Raw genomic sequence first — 19114 nt, forward strand, 5'->3', positions numbered from 1 at the left:
CGCAGTGCCTCTGAGGACAACTCGGATCAGGAGTGCCTTGATGGTAACATGGAGGTAGAAGGGGCAGCCGATGGCAATGTGGATGGATCCAGGAACTCCACCATATACTGTAAAGAAACCAAGTATGTTCCAGGATCACACTTTCTACTTTCATAGATAACTGCCGTTATTCAGTAAAGAATAACCCCGCTGAAAATAAAAACATTTGTTTGCAGGTAGAGTGCTTTGTGAGAAGAAACTTTATATGTCTTCTACCAAAAAAAGTTTTATATTGTATCGTCTGTAATTAATTTGCAAATTTTACCTAGTTTTGCATAAAAATAAATGTTTGTACTTTAGTTGTAGTATTTTCTTTGTGTTGCTTGAAATCTCACTTTGCTGCCCTCTCATTTGCCTGACCTTGGTTTCCTGGATTCTTTAACGTGTTACTAAACCGAGGACCCAGAATTCACTATATCCACTCTCCCCGGACCCCCCATTCACTATATCCACTCTCCCCGGACCCCGCATTCACTATATCCGCTCTCCCCGGACCCCGCATTCACTATATCCGCTCTCCCCGGACCCCGCATTCACTATATCCGCTCTCCCCGGACCCCGCATTCACTATATCCGCTCTCCCCGGACCCCGCACTCACTATATCCGCTCTCCCCGGACCCCGCATTCACTATATCCGCTCTCCCCGGACCCCGCATTCACTATATCCGCTCTCCCCGGACCCCGCATTCACTATATCCGCTCTCCCCGGACCCCGCATTCACTATATCCGCTCTCCCCGGACCCCGCGTTCACTATATCCGCTCTCCCCGGACCCCGCGTTCACTATATCCCCTCTCCCCGGACCCCGCGTTCACTATATCCGGTCTCCCCGGACCCCGCGTTCACTATATCCGGTCTCCCCGGACCCCGCGTTCACTATATCCGGTCTCCCCGGACCCCGCGTTCACTATATCCGGTCTCCCCGGACCCCGCGTTCACTATATCCGGTCTCCCCGGACCCCGCGTTCACTATATCCGCTCTCCCCGGACCCCGCGTTCACTATATCCGCTCTCCCCGGACCCCGCGTTCACTATATCCGCTCTCCCCGGACCCCGAGTTCACTATATCCGCTCTCCCCGGACCCCGCGTTCACTATATCCGCTCTCCCCGGACCCCGCGTTCACTATATCCGCTCTCCCCGGACCCCGCATTCACTATATCCGCTCTCCCCGGACCCCGCATTCCCTATATCCGCTCTCCCCGGACCCCGCATTCCCTATATCCGCTCTCCCCGGACCCCGCATTCCCTATATCCGCTCTCCCCGGACCCCGCATTCCCTATATCCGCTCTCCCCGGACCCCGCATTCCCTATATCCGCTCTCCCCGGACCCCGCATTCCCTATATCCGCTCTCCCCGGACCCCGCATTCACTATATCCGCTCTCCCCGGACCCCGCATTCACTATATCCGCTCTCCCCGGACCCCGCATTCACTATATCCGCTCTCCCCGGACCCCGCATTCACTATATCCGGTCTCCCCGGACCGGAAAGTGCAGATTGGCCCTGTGCTGATCACAAGCACTCTTCCAAAGAAAAAAAAAACCCTAGTAATACATGCCAAACTGAGCATGTACAGCTTGCCCTCAAGGCTCTGTTCTATCAGCTGATGGATTTGGGACAGTAGAAGGGGAGGATCAGAGAAGACAGGATCAAACAGCCTTTTTACACAATGCAGAGGATTAACCCCTTAGTTTCCACAGTGATATAACAAGCATGCTTTACTGTATCTGCAGACTGATTGTACTGTTGTGGGTTCAGGAACACTTTCATATTTAAAACCATGTAAAATCAGACCTCAAGCTTCTGAGCATGGCTATGTCAAATATCAAGAGTCGTATGGTTCACATACTGCCTAAAGTTAATACTCGACCCTTCTGCAGTTTAGGATGGTGACCGAATGCTAAAAAGTAATAAATACATGTATAGCCCCTTAGAATTGCTGCCATACTTAACCCCCCCCGGAGGTATTCCCGAGTGTAGCTCGGAGTAAAGTTTCAGCACCACAAGCGGTAACCCCCCCGAGCTACACGGGAATACACTGCAGCGTTGCTCCAGGATCTCTTCTTCACTTACCTTGTCCTGCGTTCCCGCGATGTCCCCCCTGCAGCATCCCCAGCCATTTCCTCCGGCCGATGCCGGCATCTGTCTTCCGGGTTCCGTTCCCTGCGACGTCGGGACGTACGGGGGATGGAACTGGCGGGAAATTTAAAAATGTTAAAAAGTGACATTCACTAAAATCACTAAAATCACATAGTATAACATTCCTGTATCCAACCATTTCACATACATTTTGTCCCGAGTGCTTTGTCCGGCACCCTGCCTGCATTTGTACCGCCCTTTCTGCCTGGAAACTGAGAAACGTCCATGGCGTCCAAAAAGCGTTCCTTTAGGTCAGACGCGGTTTTAGACCGGCTAGAGAACAGCGATAGTAAATCAGAACCACTTGCAGAATTGAGTGATAATGATTGGTGGGGGAAATTCATCATCAGACACTGAAAACGATTCTGCGACCGAGCTCAGCGATGTGCGAACTTGGCGCTCTATTTCACATTTCAGTGTTTTTGGTTTGATTATATTTAAATTTATTAATATATTATTTTTAATGATTATTATATTATTATTTATGATTTCGGGTTTCAAATTTTATCCTATCGGGGATGTTTACTAGACTCTTGTTTGGACAGATTTCAGTGAGTTACTCCTAAGAATTACAGGCCTACAATAAAAAAACAACATATTTCCATTGAAAACAATGTACCGCTTTGAGCACAGAAATATGGACATAATCAGACCGCCAGGGAGGTTAAAATACCCATAACAATTGTCAAATCGTTTGAAGGTAAGGGAATCCAAAGTTATCATCTAGTACAACGCTATAGTAGAGGAGGGTCTTGGATTCCACCATCTTCTGCCTATAGAAGTTGCCCGGTACCACGGTCTACACTCAGATCAGGCCCTCCCCCAATTATATTGTTGCTGCCCCACCTACCATAAAGTGTAGGTCAATGGTAGCCAACTACAATTTCTGACCCTTGAATTATGAGGGATGGGGTGGTCTTCCGGAGGAATGTTTTTTCTTTATTGCACATCCCAGGACACGGGGTATCTTCTGTATTAGAGGATTAAGCTGCTACCTTCAGGTGATTGGACACTGACCAAAAAAAAAAAACGGAATTCTCCTCTCGGTAGGTAACTTCAGGGGGGGTTTTTTTGTTCATTTTTTTTCTACTAGTGTCTTAGGTGATGGTCATGTCTGCACATGTTTTCCACTTGAATATAGGAGACTAGCTTATCTGGATCTGTTGCCTACGGCTGACTGCTAAGAGGAATGGTATTCAGACCCCATAATGGACATGCATGGTGGGTGGCCTGTAATGTTGACCTTTGACCCCGGATTCTGTGTAGCTGGACCATGTACAATGAAATTTTCCCTTGCAAACTGCCAGAGTGCTAAGCAGGTCCAGGTAGTGGAAAGTCAAATCCCTGAAGGACTGTGTTGTATACTTAGATTGTAAGCTCCAAGGATCAGGGCCCTCCTAACCCTCTTGTATTGTCTCCCGTTATATTGTACAGCGCTGAGCTAACGGTTAGCGCTGTATAAATCCTGTATAATAATAGTATATGCCTGCCAAGATAGGTGAAGTCTGGACCCCTCCCTGGGGATTGTGCAGCATGGGATGGCAAGTGCCCTGGGTCATGAAAACATTGGGCTTGTGCCCCTTTCTCCTGGACATATTGCCTTATGTAGCCTTTGGCACCTCACCCTCCCTTTTAGACACGGGGATATTTACTAAAACCGGTGCACTCAGAATCTGGTGCAGCTGTGCATGGTGGCCAATCAGCTTCCAACTTCAGATTGCTCAATTTAGTTTTGACAGTTAAACCTGGAAGCTGATTGGTTGCAGATCTGCACCAGATTTTGCATGCCTCTTCTTTTTAGTGTAGCCCCTTTTTAATACTGGGTGCATTTATATCTCCCTCCTGGCTGTCAAGCGCTACACAGCAGTGACGGTGTTTAGGGCTATCCTTGGAGGCTTTTTGGCACCCCAGGGTGGCACAGGTACAGGCTTTTTTGCTGCTTTATACCACAGCTAGGGAGCGGATCACGCACAGAAGGCAGAAGATCTTTTTCTCTGGGAGCTTAGTATATGCCATAATTAAGGGTACAATACATGGGTGTATACAGCTCATCCTTCCAGCTGTCTTGGACCGCTGGTTCAGCAAGGGTCCTCTTACTACTGTCAGCAGGCCATGTCTCAGTGATGGCGGAGGAGATCAAGTTGGGAAAGGGCTCCCAAATTCCGTTGTCAGGCAAGGAAAACCTGGACATATCTCAACTTGCACTGTATCTCATTTAGTTCCATGTGTCTCTGACTCTTTCCAATTGTCGGGGTTTTTCCACTCCGCAGGGGAGAGATTCTTATCTGCTATTCCTCTGCTGCAACACCAGTTCTCCAGAGCCTTTCTGTTTTGGTCACAAAAGGAAACTACTTCTCCTTTCCTCCCTTTTCTGCTCAGGGAGGAGCAGTCAGTCGAAGAAGACATAAATGGGGAAGCTACTTTTCCAGTGGATGAGGATGCGGACGTTCTTCGTTGAATCTACTCCTGAGAAATCTCAGGGTCCAGTTTTATCTTGGACCTAAAAGACCTAAAGGGTTTTCTCATGGAAGTGGTCCGACCAGCTTAATATTACTGCTCCAAAGGTTACAGGCCTCAGCCTGACAAGGTGTTTGTTCCTTCAAAATTATTTGCTCACAATATCAATGGAAAAGGAGCTTACCGAGAAATGGATTATGCCTGTCCATTTCCTATCTAAATAAAACCCTCACAGTTCCATCGGACAAGGTCCTGGTATTCAAGGATTTGTCAGACGGACATCCGGAGGCATTATTTAAAGCTTATTTTAGTCTTGCATGGGGCAGCCTTGCAACCCGCACGAGTGGCTGTAGGAGTGTCAAAGCCTCAAGGTTGGGGCACGTTGGATGTTGAGTGAAAGAGACCCTAACCATCAAGATATTGAGTGCTGCAAGTAGCTGGAAGATTTTCCTCATGCCCTTTTCTTTTCAGAGGATGACGCCAAGGGTTCCTTTCAACAACTCCCCCTCCTGGCCATCTTGACGGTGCACATGCACAGCATCCTGTGGCTGAAGTCAGTGGTGTATGTAGGTTTCAACACAAAAATTGGCTCCCTCCCCCCACGGACATTGACCAACAACACCCCAGCCTCCGCCGAAAGAGCCTTCCACTACCACTGGGTAACCCCCACCCCACCCTGGCAAGAGATAAGACACTCACCTTCACAGCTCCGGACATCTCCGGGAACAAGAGTTGGGCTCTGCATACACCATCAAGCAGCCTCTCTCAGATCCCACCTGGTCCCCGTGTTGCGTGTGTTCCTTCTTCCATCCCTTCTTTTGGGACAGCGCTGCCCTCCTGAAAAATGGCGCCCTAGTCAAATGCCTTGTTTGCCTTATGGTAAATACACCCCTGGCTGAAGTGTTGGTCAGCAGAGTTGCATTGCAAAATAACAGGTTCAACACCTACCTTTTCAGGGGGACTGTTGTGCATGGTTAGTGGTCAAGAGTATCCTGTCGCTGCTTTAAAAGTTAAAGCCTTTGGTGCAAAAGTGTGGCTCTCCTACTTCCCGAAAGCATTCATTTCATAAATCCCAAGCCCCTGTTTTCAGGTTTGCAAGAATACGTGGATTACAAAGCCTTCTAAGCCAGGAGAAAAGTCCTCCTTGCAATGAAGGGATGCACCCACTCATTTGTGTTGGGGGGGCGACATTTGGCAGGGAGAGCTTTGGAATATCTGGGTTCACAACATAGTTTTTCGGGGGGGTGCAAGCTGGAATTTCAGAGCCTTCCACCTGCAAACTTTATGCTTTTAAATGATTCTTTGATTCCACAAAAAAGGACTGTTCTTTTTCAAGCCTTTCTGGTCCCGGAGACCGAAGGGTTTCATCGTCTCTACTCTAACCCTTTGTGTTCCAAACCAAAATGGCAACATCTTAGATCTCGAGACTCCACAGGTTTCTCTGAGTGCAGGGGTACCAAATGGAATTGGAGTGGTCCTTGGTTGCCTCTCTACAGCTGGGAATTTTCTGGTATCGGTGGATATTAAGGATGCTTATCTGTACATTCCAATCTTTCAAGCGTTCCTGCAGTTTGTGGTGGGAGATCACCACTTTCAGTGTGTGTCCCTGCTGTTTGGCCTGTCCTCTTTGAGTATTCACCAAAGTACTAGCCAGGGCCGGTGCAAGGATTTTTGTCTACACAGGCGAAGGTGCATCTTTGATAGGTACCACTCGCCCACTGTGTTCATTCAGGGAATTAAGGGGCCTGCAATTATGACATTTGCCAGCCCCTCCGCTCTCCATCCCGAATCCCATTTTCCAGCAGTCGGCTGGAGAAGAGAGGAGGGGGGCACATGGGGATCGGAGCAGCGGTAGGGGGCGCTGGGTGGGAGTTTGTAGCTGCTCACTCGAGCCCACTATCTGCCCCTGCCCCTGCTCTCTCAGGGGGACTACAACTAAAAATGAAAACAAAATCCCCAACTAGTTGCTGGGAATTTGTATTTTACTCTTCCCCTTTTAAGCTGGCACCAGCCCTGGTGCTAGACCCGATCTTGTGGCACCTACATGCTCATGGTATTCCTGTAATAGGTTACCAGGATGACTTCATTTTTTTGTTGCATTCTTTATATATCTTTATTTTTTTCCAAGGTTTTCAACAATACAGGAAATTATCAAATTGGCACAGGAGAGCTGACCATTTTTTTTTTTTTTTGCATCCCTGTCCCTATGTTTTCATGCATAAGATGGGGAAACAATGCTAAGCAACTCGACTATGAATAGGAACTGGGATGGAGAAAAATGGCAGCAAGTGCTCTGGATGGACAAGTCAGAATGTGAAATATTTGGCTGTATCAGGAGGCAGTTTGTTGGGGGAAGGGCTAGAGAGTGGTACAGTAATGAGTGCCTGCAGGCAACAGTGGAGGTTCCTTTCAAGTTTGGGGCTGCATTTCTGTGAATGGAATTGATTTAGTCAGGATCAATGCTGAGAAATACAGGCAGATACTTACCCATCATGCCATACCATCGGGGAGGCGTGTGATTGGCCCCAAATGCATTCTGCAGCCGGACAACCACCCCAAACATACAGCCAATGTCATTAAGAACTACAGTCAGGTCCATAAATATTGGGACATGGACACAATTCTAAAATTTTTGGCTCTATACACCACCACAATGGATTTGAAATGAAACGAACAAGATGTGCTTTAACTGCAGACTGTCAGCTTTAATTTGAGGGTATTTACATCCAAATCAGGTGAACGGTGCAGGAATTACAACAGTTTGCATATGTGCCTCCCACTAGTTAAGGGACCAAAAGTAATGGGACAATTGGCTTCTTAGCTGTTCCATGGCCAGGTGTGTGTTATTCCCTCATTATCCCAATTACAATGAGCAGATAAAAGGTCCAGAGTTCATTTCAAATGTGCTATTTGCATTTGGAATCTGTTGCTGTCAACTCTCAAGATGAGATCCAAAGAGCTGTCACTATCAGTGAAGCAAGTCATCATTAGGCTGAAAAAACAAAACAAACCCATCAGAGAGATAGCAAAAACATTAGGCGTGGCCAAGACAACTGTTTGAAACATTCTTAAAAAGAAGGAACGCACCGGTGAGCTCAGCAACACCAAAAGACCCGGAAGACCACGGAAAACAACTGTGGTGGATGACCGAAGAATTCTTTCCCTGGTGAAGAAAACACCCTTCACAACAGTTGGCCAGATCAAGAACACTCTCCAGGAGGTAGGTGTATGTGTGTCAAAGTCACCAATCAAGAGAAGACTTCACCAGAGTGAATACAGAGGGTTCACCACAAGATGGAAACCATTGGTGAGCCTCAAAAACAGGAAGGCCAGATTAGAGTTTGCCAAACGACATGTAAAAAAGCCTTCACAGTTCTGGAACAACATCCTATGGACAGATGAGACCGACATCAACTTGTACCAGAGTGATGGGAAGAGAAGAGTATGGAGAAGGAACTGCTCATGATCCGTCGCATACCACCTCATCAGTGAAGCATGGTGGTGGTAGTGTCATGGCGTGGGCATGTATGGCTGCCAATGGAACTGCTTCTCTTGTATTTATTGATGATGTGACTGCTGACAGAAGCAGCCGGATGAATTGTGAAGTGTTTCGGGAATATTATCTGCTCATATTCAGCCAAATGCTTCAGAACTCATTGGACGCTTCACAGTGCAGATGGACAATGACCCAAAGCAGACTGCAAAAGCATCCAAATAGTTTTTTAAGGGAAAGAAGTGGAATGTTATGCAATGGCCAAGTCAATCACCTGACCTGAATCCAATTGAGCATTTCACTTGCTGAAGACAAAACTGAAGGGAAAATGCCCCAAGAACAAGCAGGAACTGAAGACAGTTGCAGTAGAGGCCTGGCAGAGCATCACCAGGGATGAAACCCAGCGTCTGGTGATGTCAATGCGTTCCAGACTTCAGGCTGTAATTGACTGCAAAGGATTTGCAACCAAGTATTAAAAAGTGAAAGTTTGATTTATGATTATTATTCTGTCCCATTACTTTTGGTCCCTTAACAAGTGGGAGACACATATGCAAACTGTTGTAATTCCTACACCATTCACCTGATTTGGATATAAATACCCTCAAATTAAAGCTGACAGTCTGCAGTTAAAGCACATCTTGTTCATTTCATTTCAAATCCATTGTGGTGGTGTATAGAGCCAAAAATGTTAGAATTGTGTCCATGTCCCAATATTTATGGACCTGACTGTATCTTCAGTGTAAAGAAGAACAAGGAGTTCTGGGAGTGATGGTTTGGTTCCCGTAGAGCCCTAATCTCCCCATCATGGAGTCTGTCTGGGATTACATGAAGAGACAGAAGGATTGCAGGCAGCCAACGTCCACAGAAGATCTGTGGTTAATTCTCCAAGATGTTTGAAACAACCTACCCGTCGAGTTCCTTCAAAAACTGTGCAAGTCTACCTAGCAGAAGGCGAAGGGCGGTCACATCAAATATTGATTTTAGTTGAATTTCTTTTCAGTTCATTTACTTTCCATTTTGTTACTTAAAAAATAAACTAGTAACATTTCTATTTCTGAAAGAATTCTTTATTTACAGCATTTTTTCACACCTGCCTAAAACTTTTGCACAGTACTGTATATTATGGAATGCGTTAAGATAGACTTATATTTAAAATTATAATGCCTTGCTATACTTTAGCGACCAGTGACAAAGCAGTGACGTAGAAATAACTGGGAGACCTGGTGCGCAACCCAAGGCAGAAAACTAGCCAATTTCAGGGTAGCGTATGAAAGAATATAACATTAACCCCTTGGCGCCAGCGCCTCCCGGCCCTTTAAGGGTTTCAGAAGCTGGGAGGCGGTGGCGGGGTGTTAGGGTCATGAGACCACCGTGAATCGTCGTCATGGCAGTCACGTGATCAGGAAAGTTTCCGATCGAAAGAGGAGGTTGGGACCGTTCCGTGAGTACCGGATATGTGTGCTGGGGGTGCGCGCTCTCAGCACATATGTTTTTCTTAATTGCACACAAATGTGCGGCCACTCGGCGTCTAGGCCCAGACGCCGGGAAGCCGCACATTTGTGTGTGGCCGGCGTGAAAGTAATGTAAGGTGAGGATTTTGTGGAAAAAGTAGTCAGGAAGAGGTAAGAGCAGAAAAGCACAGGTAAAATGCACTGGGACAATTGCTGAGCCAAGCACCAGGCCGGATGACAGCAGACACCCCTTTTCATATACCAGCACCCAAGATCCTCACAAGACCTGAGGACAAGCAGAACAGCCTGCTTACACGTCCCATAATGTAATGGGGTACTATTGATGACTTCTGAGGGAGCAGTCCACTCCTCTTTTGGAGCTCAAGTGTAGTTGAGTGGTGCAGACTCTGGAGAAGTTCGGATGGGTTCTAAACTTACAAAAGATGGCCTTAGTTCCAACCCAAAGGCTTTGAATACTTAGGCCAGATGCTGGGCACTGTCCAATCAAGTGATCCTTGCTCTTAGAACTCAGGTGGAGTTGCCTAAATCTCTGACAACCCCTTGATTCAGCTTTGCATGAGGGTTTAGGAGCATATGGTAGCCTCCTTCAAGGCAGTTTTTTTGGTTTTGACAAATGTTTTTTATAATTTTCCAAGCACAATAACAGGTACAAATAACAGGAACAGCATCATGTAAAGAGGTGTTACTGTTCATAAAAGGTACCAGAGTGTAGTAATAAGATGTATACAAAGAATAGGGCAGCTTAGTTTGTAGCATACTAAAGATTCCATGACTAGCATGAAATATAGGGGTGGTGATGCTGCCGATTATAGGATGCTCCTTGGTGCCGGTTAAAGGATGCTCCTTGGTACCAATTGCAGGCAAGAATGAGGAGGAAATGTCAAATAGTAACAAAGGCACTAAGACAGGGAGGGAGAAGCCGAGAAAGCAAGAGTTGCAGTGAGGAGTATCAATGGAAACAAGTAAATAGACAAGGCTGTTCATTTTAAACTGTTTCATTCCAGACCGCTCCAAATGAATGTCTGGTCAACATGGTACAGGAGGACAGTCGTTGAACTCTCCAATGCAGCTACACCCCAGAACTAGACTGTCTTTGGACTTGTTGATCTCTTTGAGAATACTGGCGATGGGAAAATACTTCCTCCCTCTGTCTTGGACTGGAGTGGAGTTCTAGAGAATCTCTCGGTGCAGGGAGCTTGTACACTTCATAAGACATTATTGCACATCAAACACCTGTAATTTAATCTTGCCTTTCTGCTTTGGTCGTGTAGCTGAAGGGCCTCCCTGTAAGGGTTTAGTTGTACATTGCCACAATGGTGGCGTACATAAATCATCAGGGAGGCGCCAGAAGTCAGGCGGCTCAGAGGAAGAGGAAGCGGATCTTATCCTGTCTTGGGTGGAACGTCATGTACCTGTTCACATTCCCGTTGTGGAGAATTGGCAGGCAGATTTTGTCAGCCATCAGTGACTGACTCTGGGGCAGTTAGCTCTTCACCCAGAGGTGTCATGGTACAGGAGGACAGTCGTCGAACTCTCCAATGCAGCTACACCCCAGAACAAGACTTTCTTTGGACTTGTTGATCTCTTTGAGAATACTGGCGATGGGAAAATACTTCCTCCCTCTGTCTTGGACTGGAGTGGAGTTCTAGAGAATCTCTCGGTGCAGGGAGCTTGTCCACTTCATAAGACATTATTGCACATCAAACACCTGTAATTTAATCTTGCCTTTCTGCTTTGGTCGTGCAGCTGAAGGGCCTACTTGTAAGGGTTTAGTTGTACAATGCCATAATGGTGGCATACATAAATCATCAGGGAGGCGCCAGAAGTCAGGCAGCTCAGAGGAAGAGGAAGCGGATCTTATCCTGTCTTGGGTGGAACGTCATGTACCTGTTCACATTCCCGTTGTGGAGAATTGGCAGGCAGATTTTGTCAGCCATCAGTGACTGACTCTGGGGCAGTTAGCTCTTCACCCAGAGGTGTTTGAGAAACTCTGCCAAAGGTGGGGAACCCTGGATGTGAATCTTCTAGCGTCTAGGTTTAATGTGAAACTGTTCAGATTCAGGACCAGGGACTCCTGATGTTCATGATGGATGTTCTGGTGATGCTGAGGGATCAGTTCTTCCTAATTTATGCCTTCAGGCCTTTACAGCATCCACCTCATTTGCTTTGAAATATTCAAGTGGAAGGCATTCCATTGAATCCAATCAACTCAACCTGAGAGTACAGTACTCCAAATTCATAAACTCTACTAGATTGACTTGACCTCCTTTTGGCAAGATCCAGTCTTCCATTCTTCTTCATGGTTGGTGACTTTAACAGCATGACTATTGAAGCCAGAGTCTTACGAGATAATGGATTTTCTGATTTAGTCGTTCTACCTTGCTGACTGATAGGAAGAGACCTCAAGGAATATTTACCACAATAATTGTAAGTCCTATTTTGCCTGGTGTGAAGCTCGGGGGGGCTCTATCCTGATGTTTCTCCAATCTTGGGTCAGTAAGAGACTACTCTAGTACAAGGTATTGTTGATATTATTCCACCGGTTAAGACTGTTGACTTTGTGGGACCTCAATTTGGTACTTTCTGTATTGCAGAAACCTGTGTTGAACTCATCCAGGACATTCCCTTAGTCTTCTGACATGGAGTTTTTTTTTCTGGTTGCCATCACTTTGGCTCTTAGAATTTCAGAATTGGCTGCTTTTACCTGTGAGGAACTTTGCCCGGTCAGCCATTGTAACAAGGTAGTTTTGTGGTGGGCTCAACCATCTTTTTCTTTTAACCTAAGGTGGTCACTTTGTTCTATCTTAACCAAGACAATGTGTTACCTTCTTTCTCCCCTAAACCTCAGACACCGGGGAACAAATCTCTTCATACCTTGGAAGTAATTTGTACAGTCAAGAATCTCCTCAAGTCAACTGCTGCAATTCCCTTTTGGTGCTTCCTGAAGTCCTAAGGAAAGGTCACGCAGCTTCCACATCTACCATTTCTCATTGAATCTGTCAACTTTCTTAGTGCTTACGGTCTAAGGGGCAAAGTTCCACCATTATTGGAGATGGCTCATTCTGTCAAGAGGAGTGGTGGTTACTTTTACCAAGTGGATGTTTGAACCTCTGAGGGTGAGTCCTTTTGGTTGGCAAGCTTTTCAGGCTGCTGCATGAGGTTCTAACCCTTTCTGATTTTTAGATTTTTGGGGCTTGTTGACTTTCTGCCATGTTGCCCTCCCCTCTTATTCAGTGCATTGGGACATCCCTATCATAATGAATATGAAGATACCTTGTGTCCTAGGGTTGTACAATTAAGAAAATGGTGTTTTCTTGTTTACCTGTAAAATCTTTTTCGCGGAGTACATCACAGGAACCCCACCCCTCGTCCTTTCATCCATGGCTTGCCAATTACCTGAAGGTGGCAGCCTAACCCTGTCGTAATGAATAAGAAAATGCTGTGTCCTGTGATGTACTTCAAGTAAAGGATTTTACAGGTAAACCAAAAATCTAATTTTTTTGGCATGCCTTAAGTTTGCTTACAAATAAATGCAGCTTTCATCCCAATATCTGCCTTGAATTTGGGTTTGTCCCCCACAGAAAATCTGCTGCTCTGCTAGATGGTGTTCCTCTTCTGGGTTGAATGATGACCATCAACATTTTACATACTGTGAGCCCAAGCTGTTGTGCACCCTCCCTCTGCCCCCTCCTCCTCCTCCTTTTTGGGTCACATCCCCACTCTGGATTTGGTGTTGGGGTGTGGGTTCGAGAGCAAAAAAAAAAAAAAAAGCTTTGGATAGGCCAAACTCAAAAAGTGAAGATTTCCTATCTTATAGGGTATATCTAGAAATGCAATTGTGCCTAAGCAGTACCATGGAAAATATCTACTCTATTTTCTCCTGGAATCCCAGAGTGCATTTCCTGTGCCTATGTCCTCCTGTTCTGTTACCTCATAGGGGTTCATTTGCAGTGTAAGGGTCATCTAAGGCAGTGTTTCTAAACCTTTTTTTCAGGCAAGGCACCCTTTGAAATTGACAGTCCCGAGGCGCCCTTTGAAATTGACAGTCCCGAGGCGCCCTTTGAAATTGACAGTCCCGAGGCGCCCTTTGAAATTGACAGTCCCGAGGCGCCCTTTGAAATTGACAGTCCCGAGGCGCCCTTTGAAATTGACAGTCCCGAGGCGCCCTTTGAAATTGACAGTCCCGAGGCGCCCTTTGAAATTGACAGTCCCGAGGCGCCCTTTGAAATTGACAGTCCCGAGGCGCCCTTTGAAATTGACAGTCCCGAGGCGCCCTTTGAAATTGACAGTCCCGAGGCGCCCTTTGAAATTGACAGTCCCGAGGCGCCCTTTGAAATTGACAGTCCCGAGGCGCCCTTGGTAATTGACAGTCCCGAGGCGCCCTTTGAAATGGACAGTCCCGAGGCGCCCTTTGAAATGGACAGTCCCGAGGCACCCTTTGAAATGGACAGTCCCGAGGCACCCTTTGAAATTATGGACAGTCCCGAGGCACCCTTTGAAATTATGGACAGTCCCGAGGCATCCCATTTTAAAATATGAAAAACTATTGTAATAGATTTATATAACGCAGCAACATCCACACATGTAGGACACCCGACATTGGAGGTGATTTATTCTTCCAAAGAAAATACACTTTTGCACACTGGTACTGACTATTATTCCAATGTTTTTCTTCTCCCTCAGTTTTTCTCCATCACTGAGATAATGTGACCCCGGCACTGATGGAGAGGGGCAGGGGAGGGTCAAACTAGGATGCTGTGCAGGCAGCTGACATCCTCGTCAACTGATGTCATTGGTTGTCAGGACACCGGAAGCTAGAAGGTCATATGGTGCACAATGAAGACCTGCGGCTTTGTGTAACTAAAAGGCAGGCTCGTTCCACCTGCTTGTTTACAAGTTTTGGAAAATTTTAGACATTTGTTCCAAGGCACCCCTGAAGAAACCTCAAGGCACCCCAAAGTGCCTGGGCACCCTGGTTGAGAAAGGCTGATCTAAGGCACTGCTGTCCCTGGCTGCTAACCTCAACAGATTTGAAGTGAAATTTAGTGATGTCACTACTGTGCTGTTCACTGCTCTGACATGAGAAAGCAAAGCCCTGTTCCTCTATAAAGATGGCGGCATCCACACAGATTTTGCTGGATGGAACTACTGTAGATATGCTAAGTCTGTAACAGGGAAATGATCAGCTGCAGGGAGCCTAAAGACCTTCCTGGTGACTAGTCCTTTGCTCATTGCTTGCTTTTCTTGGGTATACCTTTCACAGTGCAGGAGTACAGGTTGTCTTAAATGTCATCTCAGATGTTCTGTGTGGTTATGGATTGCAACATTGGATTTGGTCATTAAAAGTATTTGTGTTTTAGGTCACCGGAGCTTTCTTTTGGGGTAGATGAGAACAGCAATATTCTGACAGAAGGGCCAGAACCAGACCAGAAGAGGCATCAACACCAGGAGTCATTGGATGGGTACGTACTCAGGAAAGCATCCTTGGGGTCTCTTCCAGGTGTTAGATCTAGAGTGATCTGTAGCTGTAAATCTTTTTATCAAGAAGAACCAGAAATATGAAGCCTCAGTAGGAGACAAAAAGGTTTGTTGAATTCCCCAGCATCTGGTTTCGATCCTCTGCTCTTAGTATTCAGGAAAACGTGAGGGCTCATGCACAACATGTCAGGTGACCTGCATTTTTCTGAATTGGATAAACTCAGGTCACTGCAAGGGCACACAGAAAACGGGTTTTATATGTGCCTTATTCACACAACAATGCAAGACATAATGCATACAAATTCTTGTTGCTGCAAGTGCATTTTTGTGTGGTTTGGTGTGAAAGCACCTTAAGAGAGTGGCCTGCACATGCGCGGGTAGACCTCCAGGTCTGTGCCGTAGCTTGATCACACCACAGCATTCAAGGGCTCCTCTGGCAGGTACAGTTGCAAGAAAAAGTATGTGAACCCCTTGGGATTATGTGGAGTTTTGCATGAATTGGGCATAAAATGTGCTCTGAACGTCATCTAAGTCACCACAATAGAAGAACACAGTCTGCTGAACATAATACTACACAAACATTAGATGTTGCCATGGTTTCATTGCACATAACATGTAAACATTCACAGTCCAGGGAGGAAAAAGTATGTGAACCTTTGGACTTAATAACTGGTTGACCCTCCTTTGGCAGCAATAACCTCAACCAAACGTTTCCTGTAGTTGCAGATCAGACCTGCACAACGATCTGGAGTCATTTTGGACCACTCCTCTTCACAAAACTGTTTCTGTGTAGCAATATTCTTGGGATGTCTGGTGTGAATCGCTCTCTTAAGGTCATGCCACAGCATTTCAATGGGGTTGAGGTCAGGACTCTGACTGGGCCAGTCCAGAAGGCGTATTCTGTGCTGTTGCAGCCGTTGTTTTGTTGAATGACTTGTATGCTTTGGGTCATTGTCCTGTTGCATCACCCATCCTCTGCGGAGCTTCAGTTGGCGGACAGATGGTCGTATGTTTCTTGATAAACTCTGGAATTCATTTTCCCATCAATGACAACAATCCGTCCAGTCCTGAGGCAGCAAAGCAGCCCCAAACCATGATGCTCCCTCCGCCATGTTTCACAGTGGGGATGAGGTTTTGATGTTGGTGTGCTGTGCCTTTTTTTCTCCACACACAGTGTTGTGTGTTCTTCCCAAACAACTCAATCTTGGTTTCATCTGTCCACAGAATATTTTGCCAGTAGTGCTGAGGAACATCCAGGTGCTCTTTTGCAAACTTCAAACGTGCTGCAATCTTCTTTTTGGACAGCAATGGCTTCCTCCGTGGTGTCCTCCCATGTACTCCATTCTTGTTTAATGTTTTCCTTATTGTAGACGTGTCAACAAAAATGTTAGCATGTGCCAGAGATTTCTGTAGGTCTTTAGCTGACACTCTGGGATTCTTCTTTACCTCATGCAGCATTCTGCGCTGTGCTCTTGCAGTCATTTTTACAGGATGACCACGCCTAGGGAGAGTAGCAACAGTGCTAAACTTTCTCCATTTGTAGGCCGTCTGTCTTACCGTGGACACATGAACATCAAGGCTCAAGGAGATACTTTTGTAACCCTTTCCAGCTTCATGCAAGTCAACAATTCTTGATGGTAGGTCTTCTGAGAGCTCTTTTCTGTGAGGCATGGTTCACATCAGACAGTGCTTCTTGAAACCAGTAAACCCAAAACAGGTGTGTGTTTTTTAAGGGCAGGACAGCTGTCAGCAACACATCCAATATCATCACACTGATTGGAGTCAAGGTTGGCTCACTCCTGGCTCCAATTAGCTCTGGGAGAAGTCATTAAGCTAGGGCCTCACATACTTTTTCCTCCCTGCACTGTGAATGTTTACATGTTATGTGCAATTAAACCATGGCAACATCTAATGTTTGTGTAGTATTATGTTCAGCAGACTGTGTTCTTCTATTGTTGTGACTTAGATGACGTTCAGAGCACATTTTATGCCCAATTCATGCAAAACTCCACGTAATCCCAAGGGGTTCACATACTTTTTCTTGCAACTGTAAATTGGCCATAATGTGCTAATAAGCAGTTCAATCGCACATTTCGACATAACCCATCTGGGGGTCCCAAAAAGAAAAAAAAATGACTAGTACCACTACCGCTTCAAAGTGAAAATTCAGTTTGTATACCGAATTCCATGTATACCGCAGAGTGGACATCGCCGTCTACTTCCTGGTACACGTAAGTTGCACTGTGCCGAGTGTTTTTTGGCTCGTTCGTGAAATGCAGACTGCAGTACCCCATGGAGTTCTTTTATGCTCAACAGAGTAGAGAAAGCTTTGTGATTGAAGGAGAGCTGGTCATGTGTAAAATTATGCTGCGTTCTATTATCTTTTACAGTGCCTTGAAAAAGTCTTCATCCCCCTTGAAATTATCCACATTTTGTCATGTTACAACCAAAAACGTAAATGCATTTTATGTGATGGACCAACACAAAGTGGCACATAATTGTGAAGTGGAAGTTAAACGATAAATGGTTTTCCACATATATATTTTTTTTTACAAATAAATCTGCGAAAAGTGTGGCTTGTGTTTTTATATTCAGCCCCCAGGAGTCAATACTTTTGTAGAACCACCTTTCTCTTCAATTCCATTTGCAAGGGGATGTCTCTTTGCACTTCTAGCGAGGGACATTTTTGCCCCTGAAGTCTTTTTCAAGGTACTGTACATGAGGGGTTCACTGACTCTTTAATTAACCTGCAGATCACATTTAGCAGACTACTGAATGGTGCAGGCCAAAGGATAACTTCCAGTTGAAGTTTTTTATTTGTATAGTAAATTTACCAGGTCCTGAGGTGCTCTATGCAGGGCTCAAAATTTCAAGTCCTGAGCTACTAGCCAGGACTTAAGTTACTCACCTCCAGTTGTCCCACCCAACCACTGTCCTGCCAGGTCCTTAAATCTGCCCCTAAACACGCACTCCTAAATTATCTCCTGAAATAGCACTGTTAAATGTTTTATGCAGAATGAAGGGAGGGAAGAAAGGAAATGGGAAGGAAGAAAGGAAGTGGAAGGGAGGTCAGACTCACATGCTCAGTCAGATGCTTCAGAGCCGTCGGCTACTTTGTGTAAAATTTTCCATCCGCACCCTCTGAAGCTGCTTTGACTGGAGTGTGGGCGGGGACAGGGGGAGGCAGAGCAGATCCAGCCTCTCTCCCCTCTTCTATTGGTGCGTCGGAATGGGGTGAGGGGCTGGGCACTGAGGAGCAGGGAGGGTGCAGGAAGGAAAGAGACGGGATGAACGGTTCAGCAGGGGGAGGGGGGGGGCAGTGACGAGCAGCAATCTTCAGTATAGATTTCAGTGAAGCAGCTGGAAGCCGATTCTCCTCTCCTGCGGCTTTCAGCTGCTTCATTGAAATCTATACAGGAGATCTCTGCTTGTCACTGCCCCCACCGGCGCCCCTCCCACACGCCTGTAGTCCCGGTGTAGTGCAAGATGAGTATCCCGTGAAGATATGTATGCTACACCGGCGCTGCTCGCCCCAATTTATTTCCACTCACCCAATGCGAGCAGGCGAGTGGAAATTTCGAGGACTGCCCTATGATATGATTTGTGGAATGTGCATACCTCTGAGTGCCAACCGTAAAATTCTTCTGGCTTTTTATATTGTTATTGTTTAATACAAGTATGAGGGAATACAGTGTTGTACCCCTTCCTGGTTTTTTTTTTTTTTTTTCTTTTGCATATTTGTCACACTCAAATGATTTATATAATCAACCACATTTTTATTTTTATACAAAGATTACCCGAGTAAATACAAAATGATTTAATTTATTATGAGAAAAAAAGCTGTCCAAACCTGCCTGGCTCTACGTGAAAAAATAATTGCCCCCTAAACCTGATAACTGGTGGAGCAACCCTTGGCAGCAACAACTGCAATCAAGCATTTGCAATAACTGGCAATAGGTCTTTCATATCGCTGTCAACAAATTTTGGCCCACTCTTCTTCTGCAGAATTGTTTTAATTCAGCCACATTGGAGA

The 19114-nt window shown here is 45.9% G+C and overlaps 1 protein-coding gene across 1 annotated transcript in view; it reads left to right on the forward strand.

The window, feature by feature from the left end:
- LOC149429406 (uncharacterized) overlaps positions 1-19114 on the forward strand; it is a gene marked incomplete at its 3' end in the record, with an annotated part of 129466 nt that overhangs the window by 41740 nt on the left and 68612 nt on the right. The window contains exons 5-6 of the mRNA XM_089666445.1: positions 6-122; positions 14964-15065. Of these exons, the coding sequence (XP_089522571.1) occupies positions 6-122; positions 14964-15065 (219 nt within the window). The remainder of the gene's footprint in view (positions 1-5; positions 123-14963; positions 15066-19114) is intronic.

The sequence above is a fragment of the Staurois parvus genome, unplaced genomic scaffold (assembly GCF_062004578.1).
Source record: "Staurois parvus isolate SC_StPar_1 unplaced genomic scaffold, SC_StPar_1.0 ptg002713l, whole genome shotgun sequence".
Classification (NCBI taxonomy): Eukaryota; Metazoa; Chordata; class Amphibia; order Anura; family Ranidae; genus Staurois; species Staurois parvus.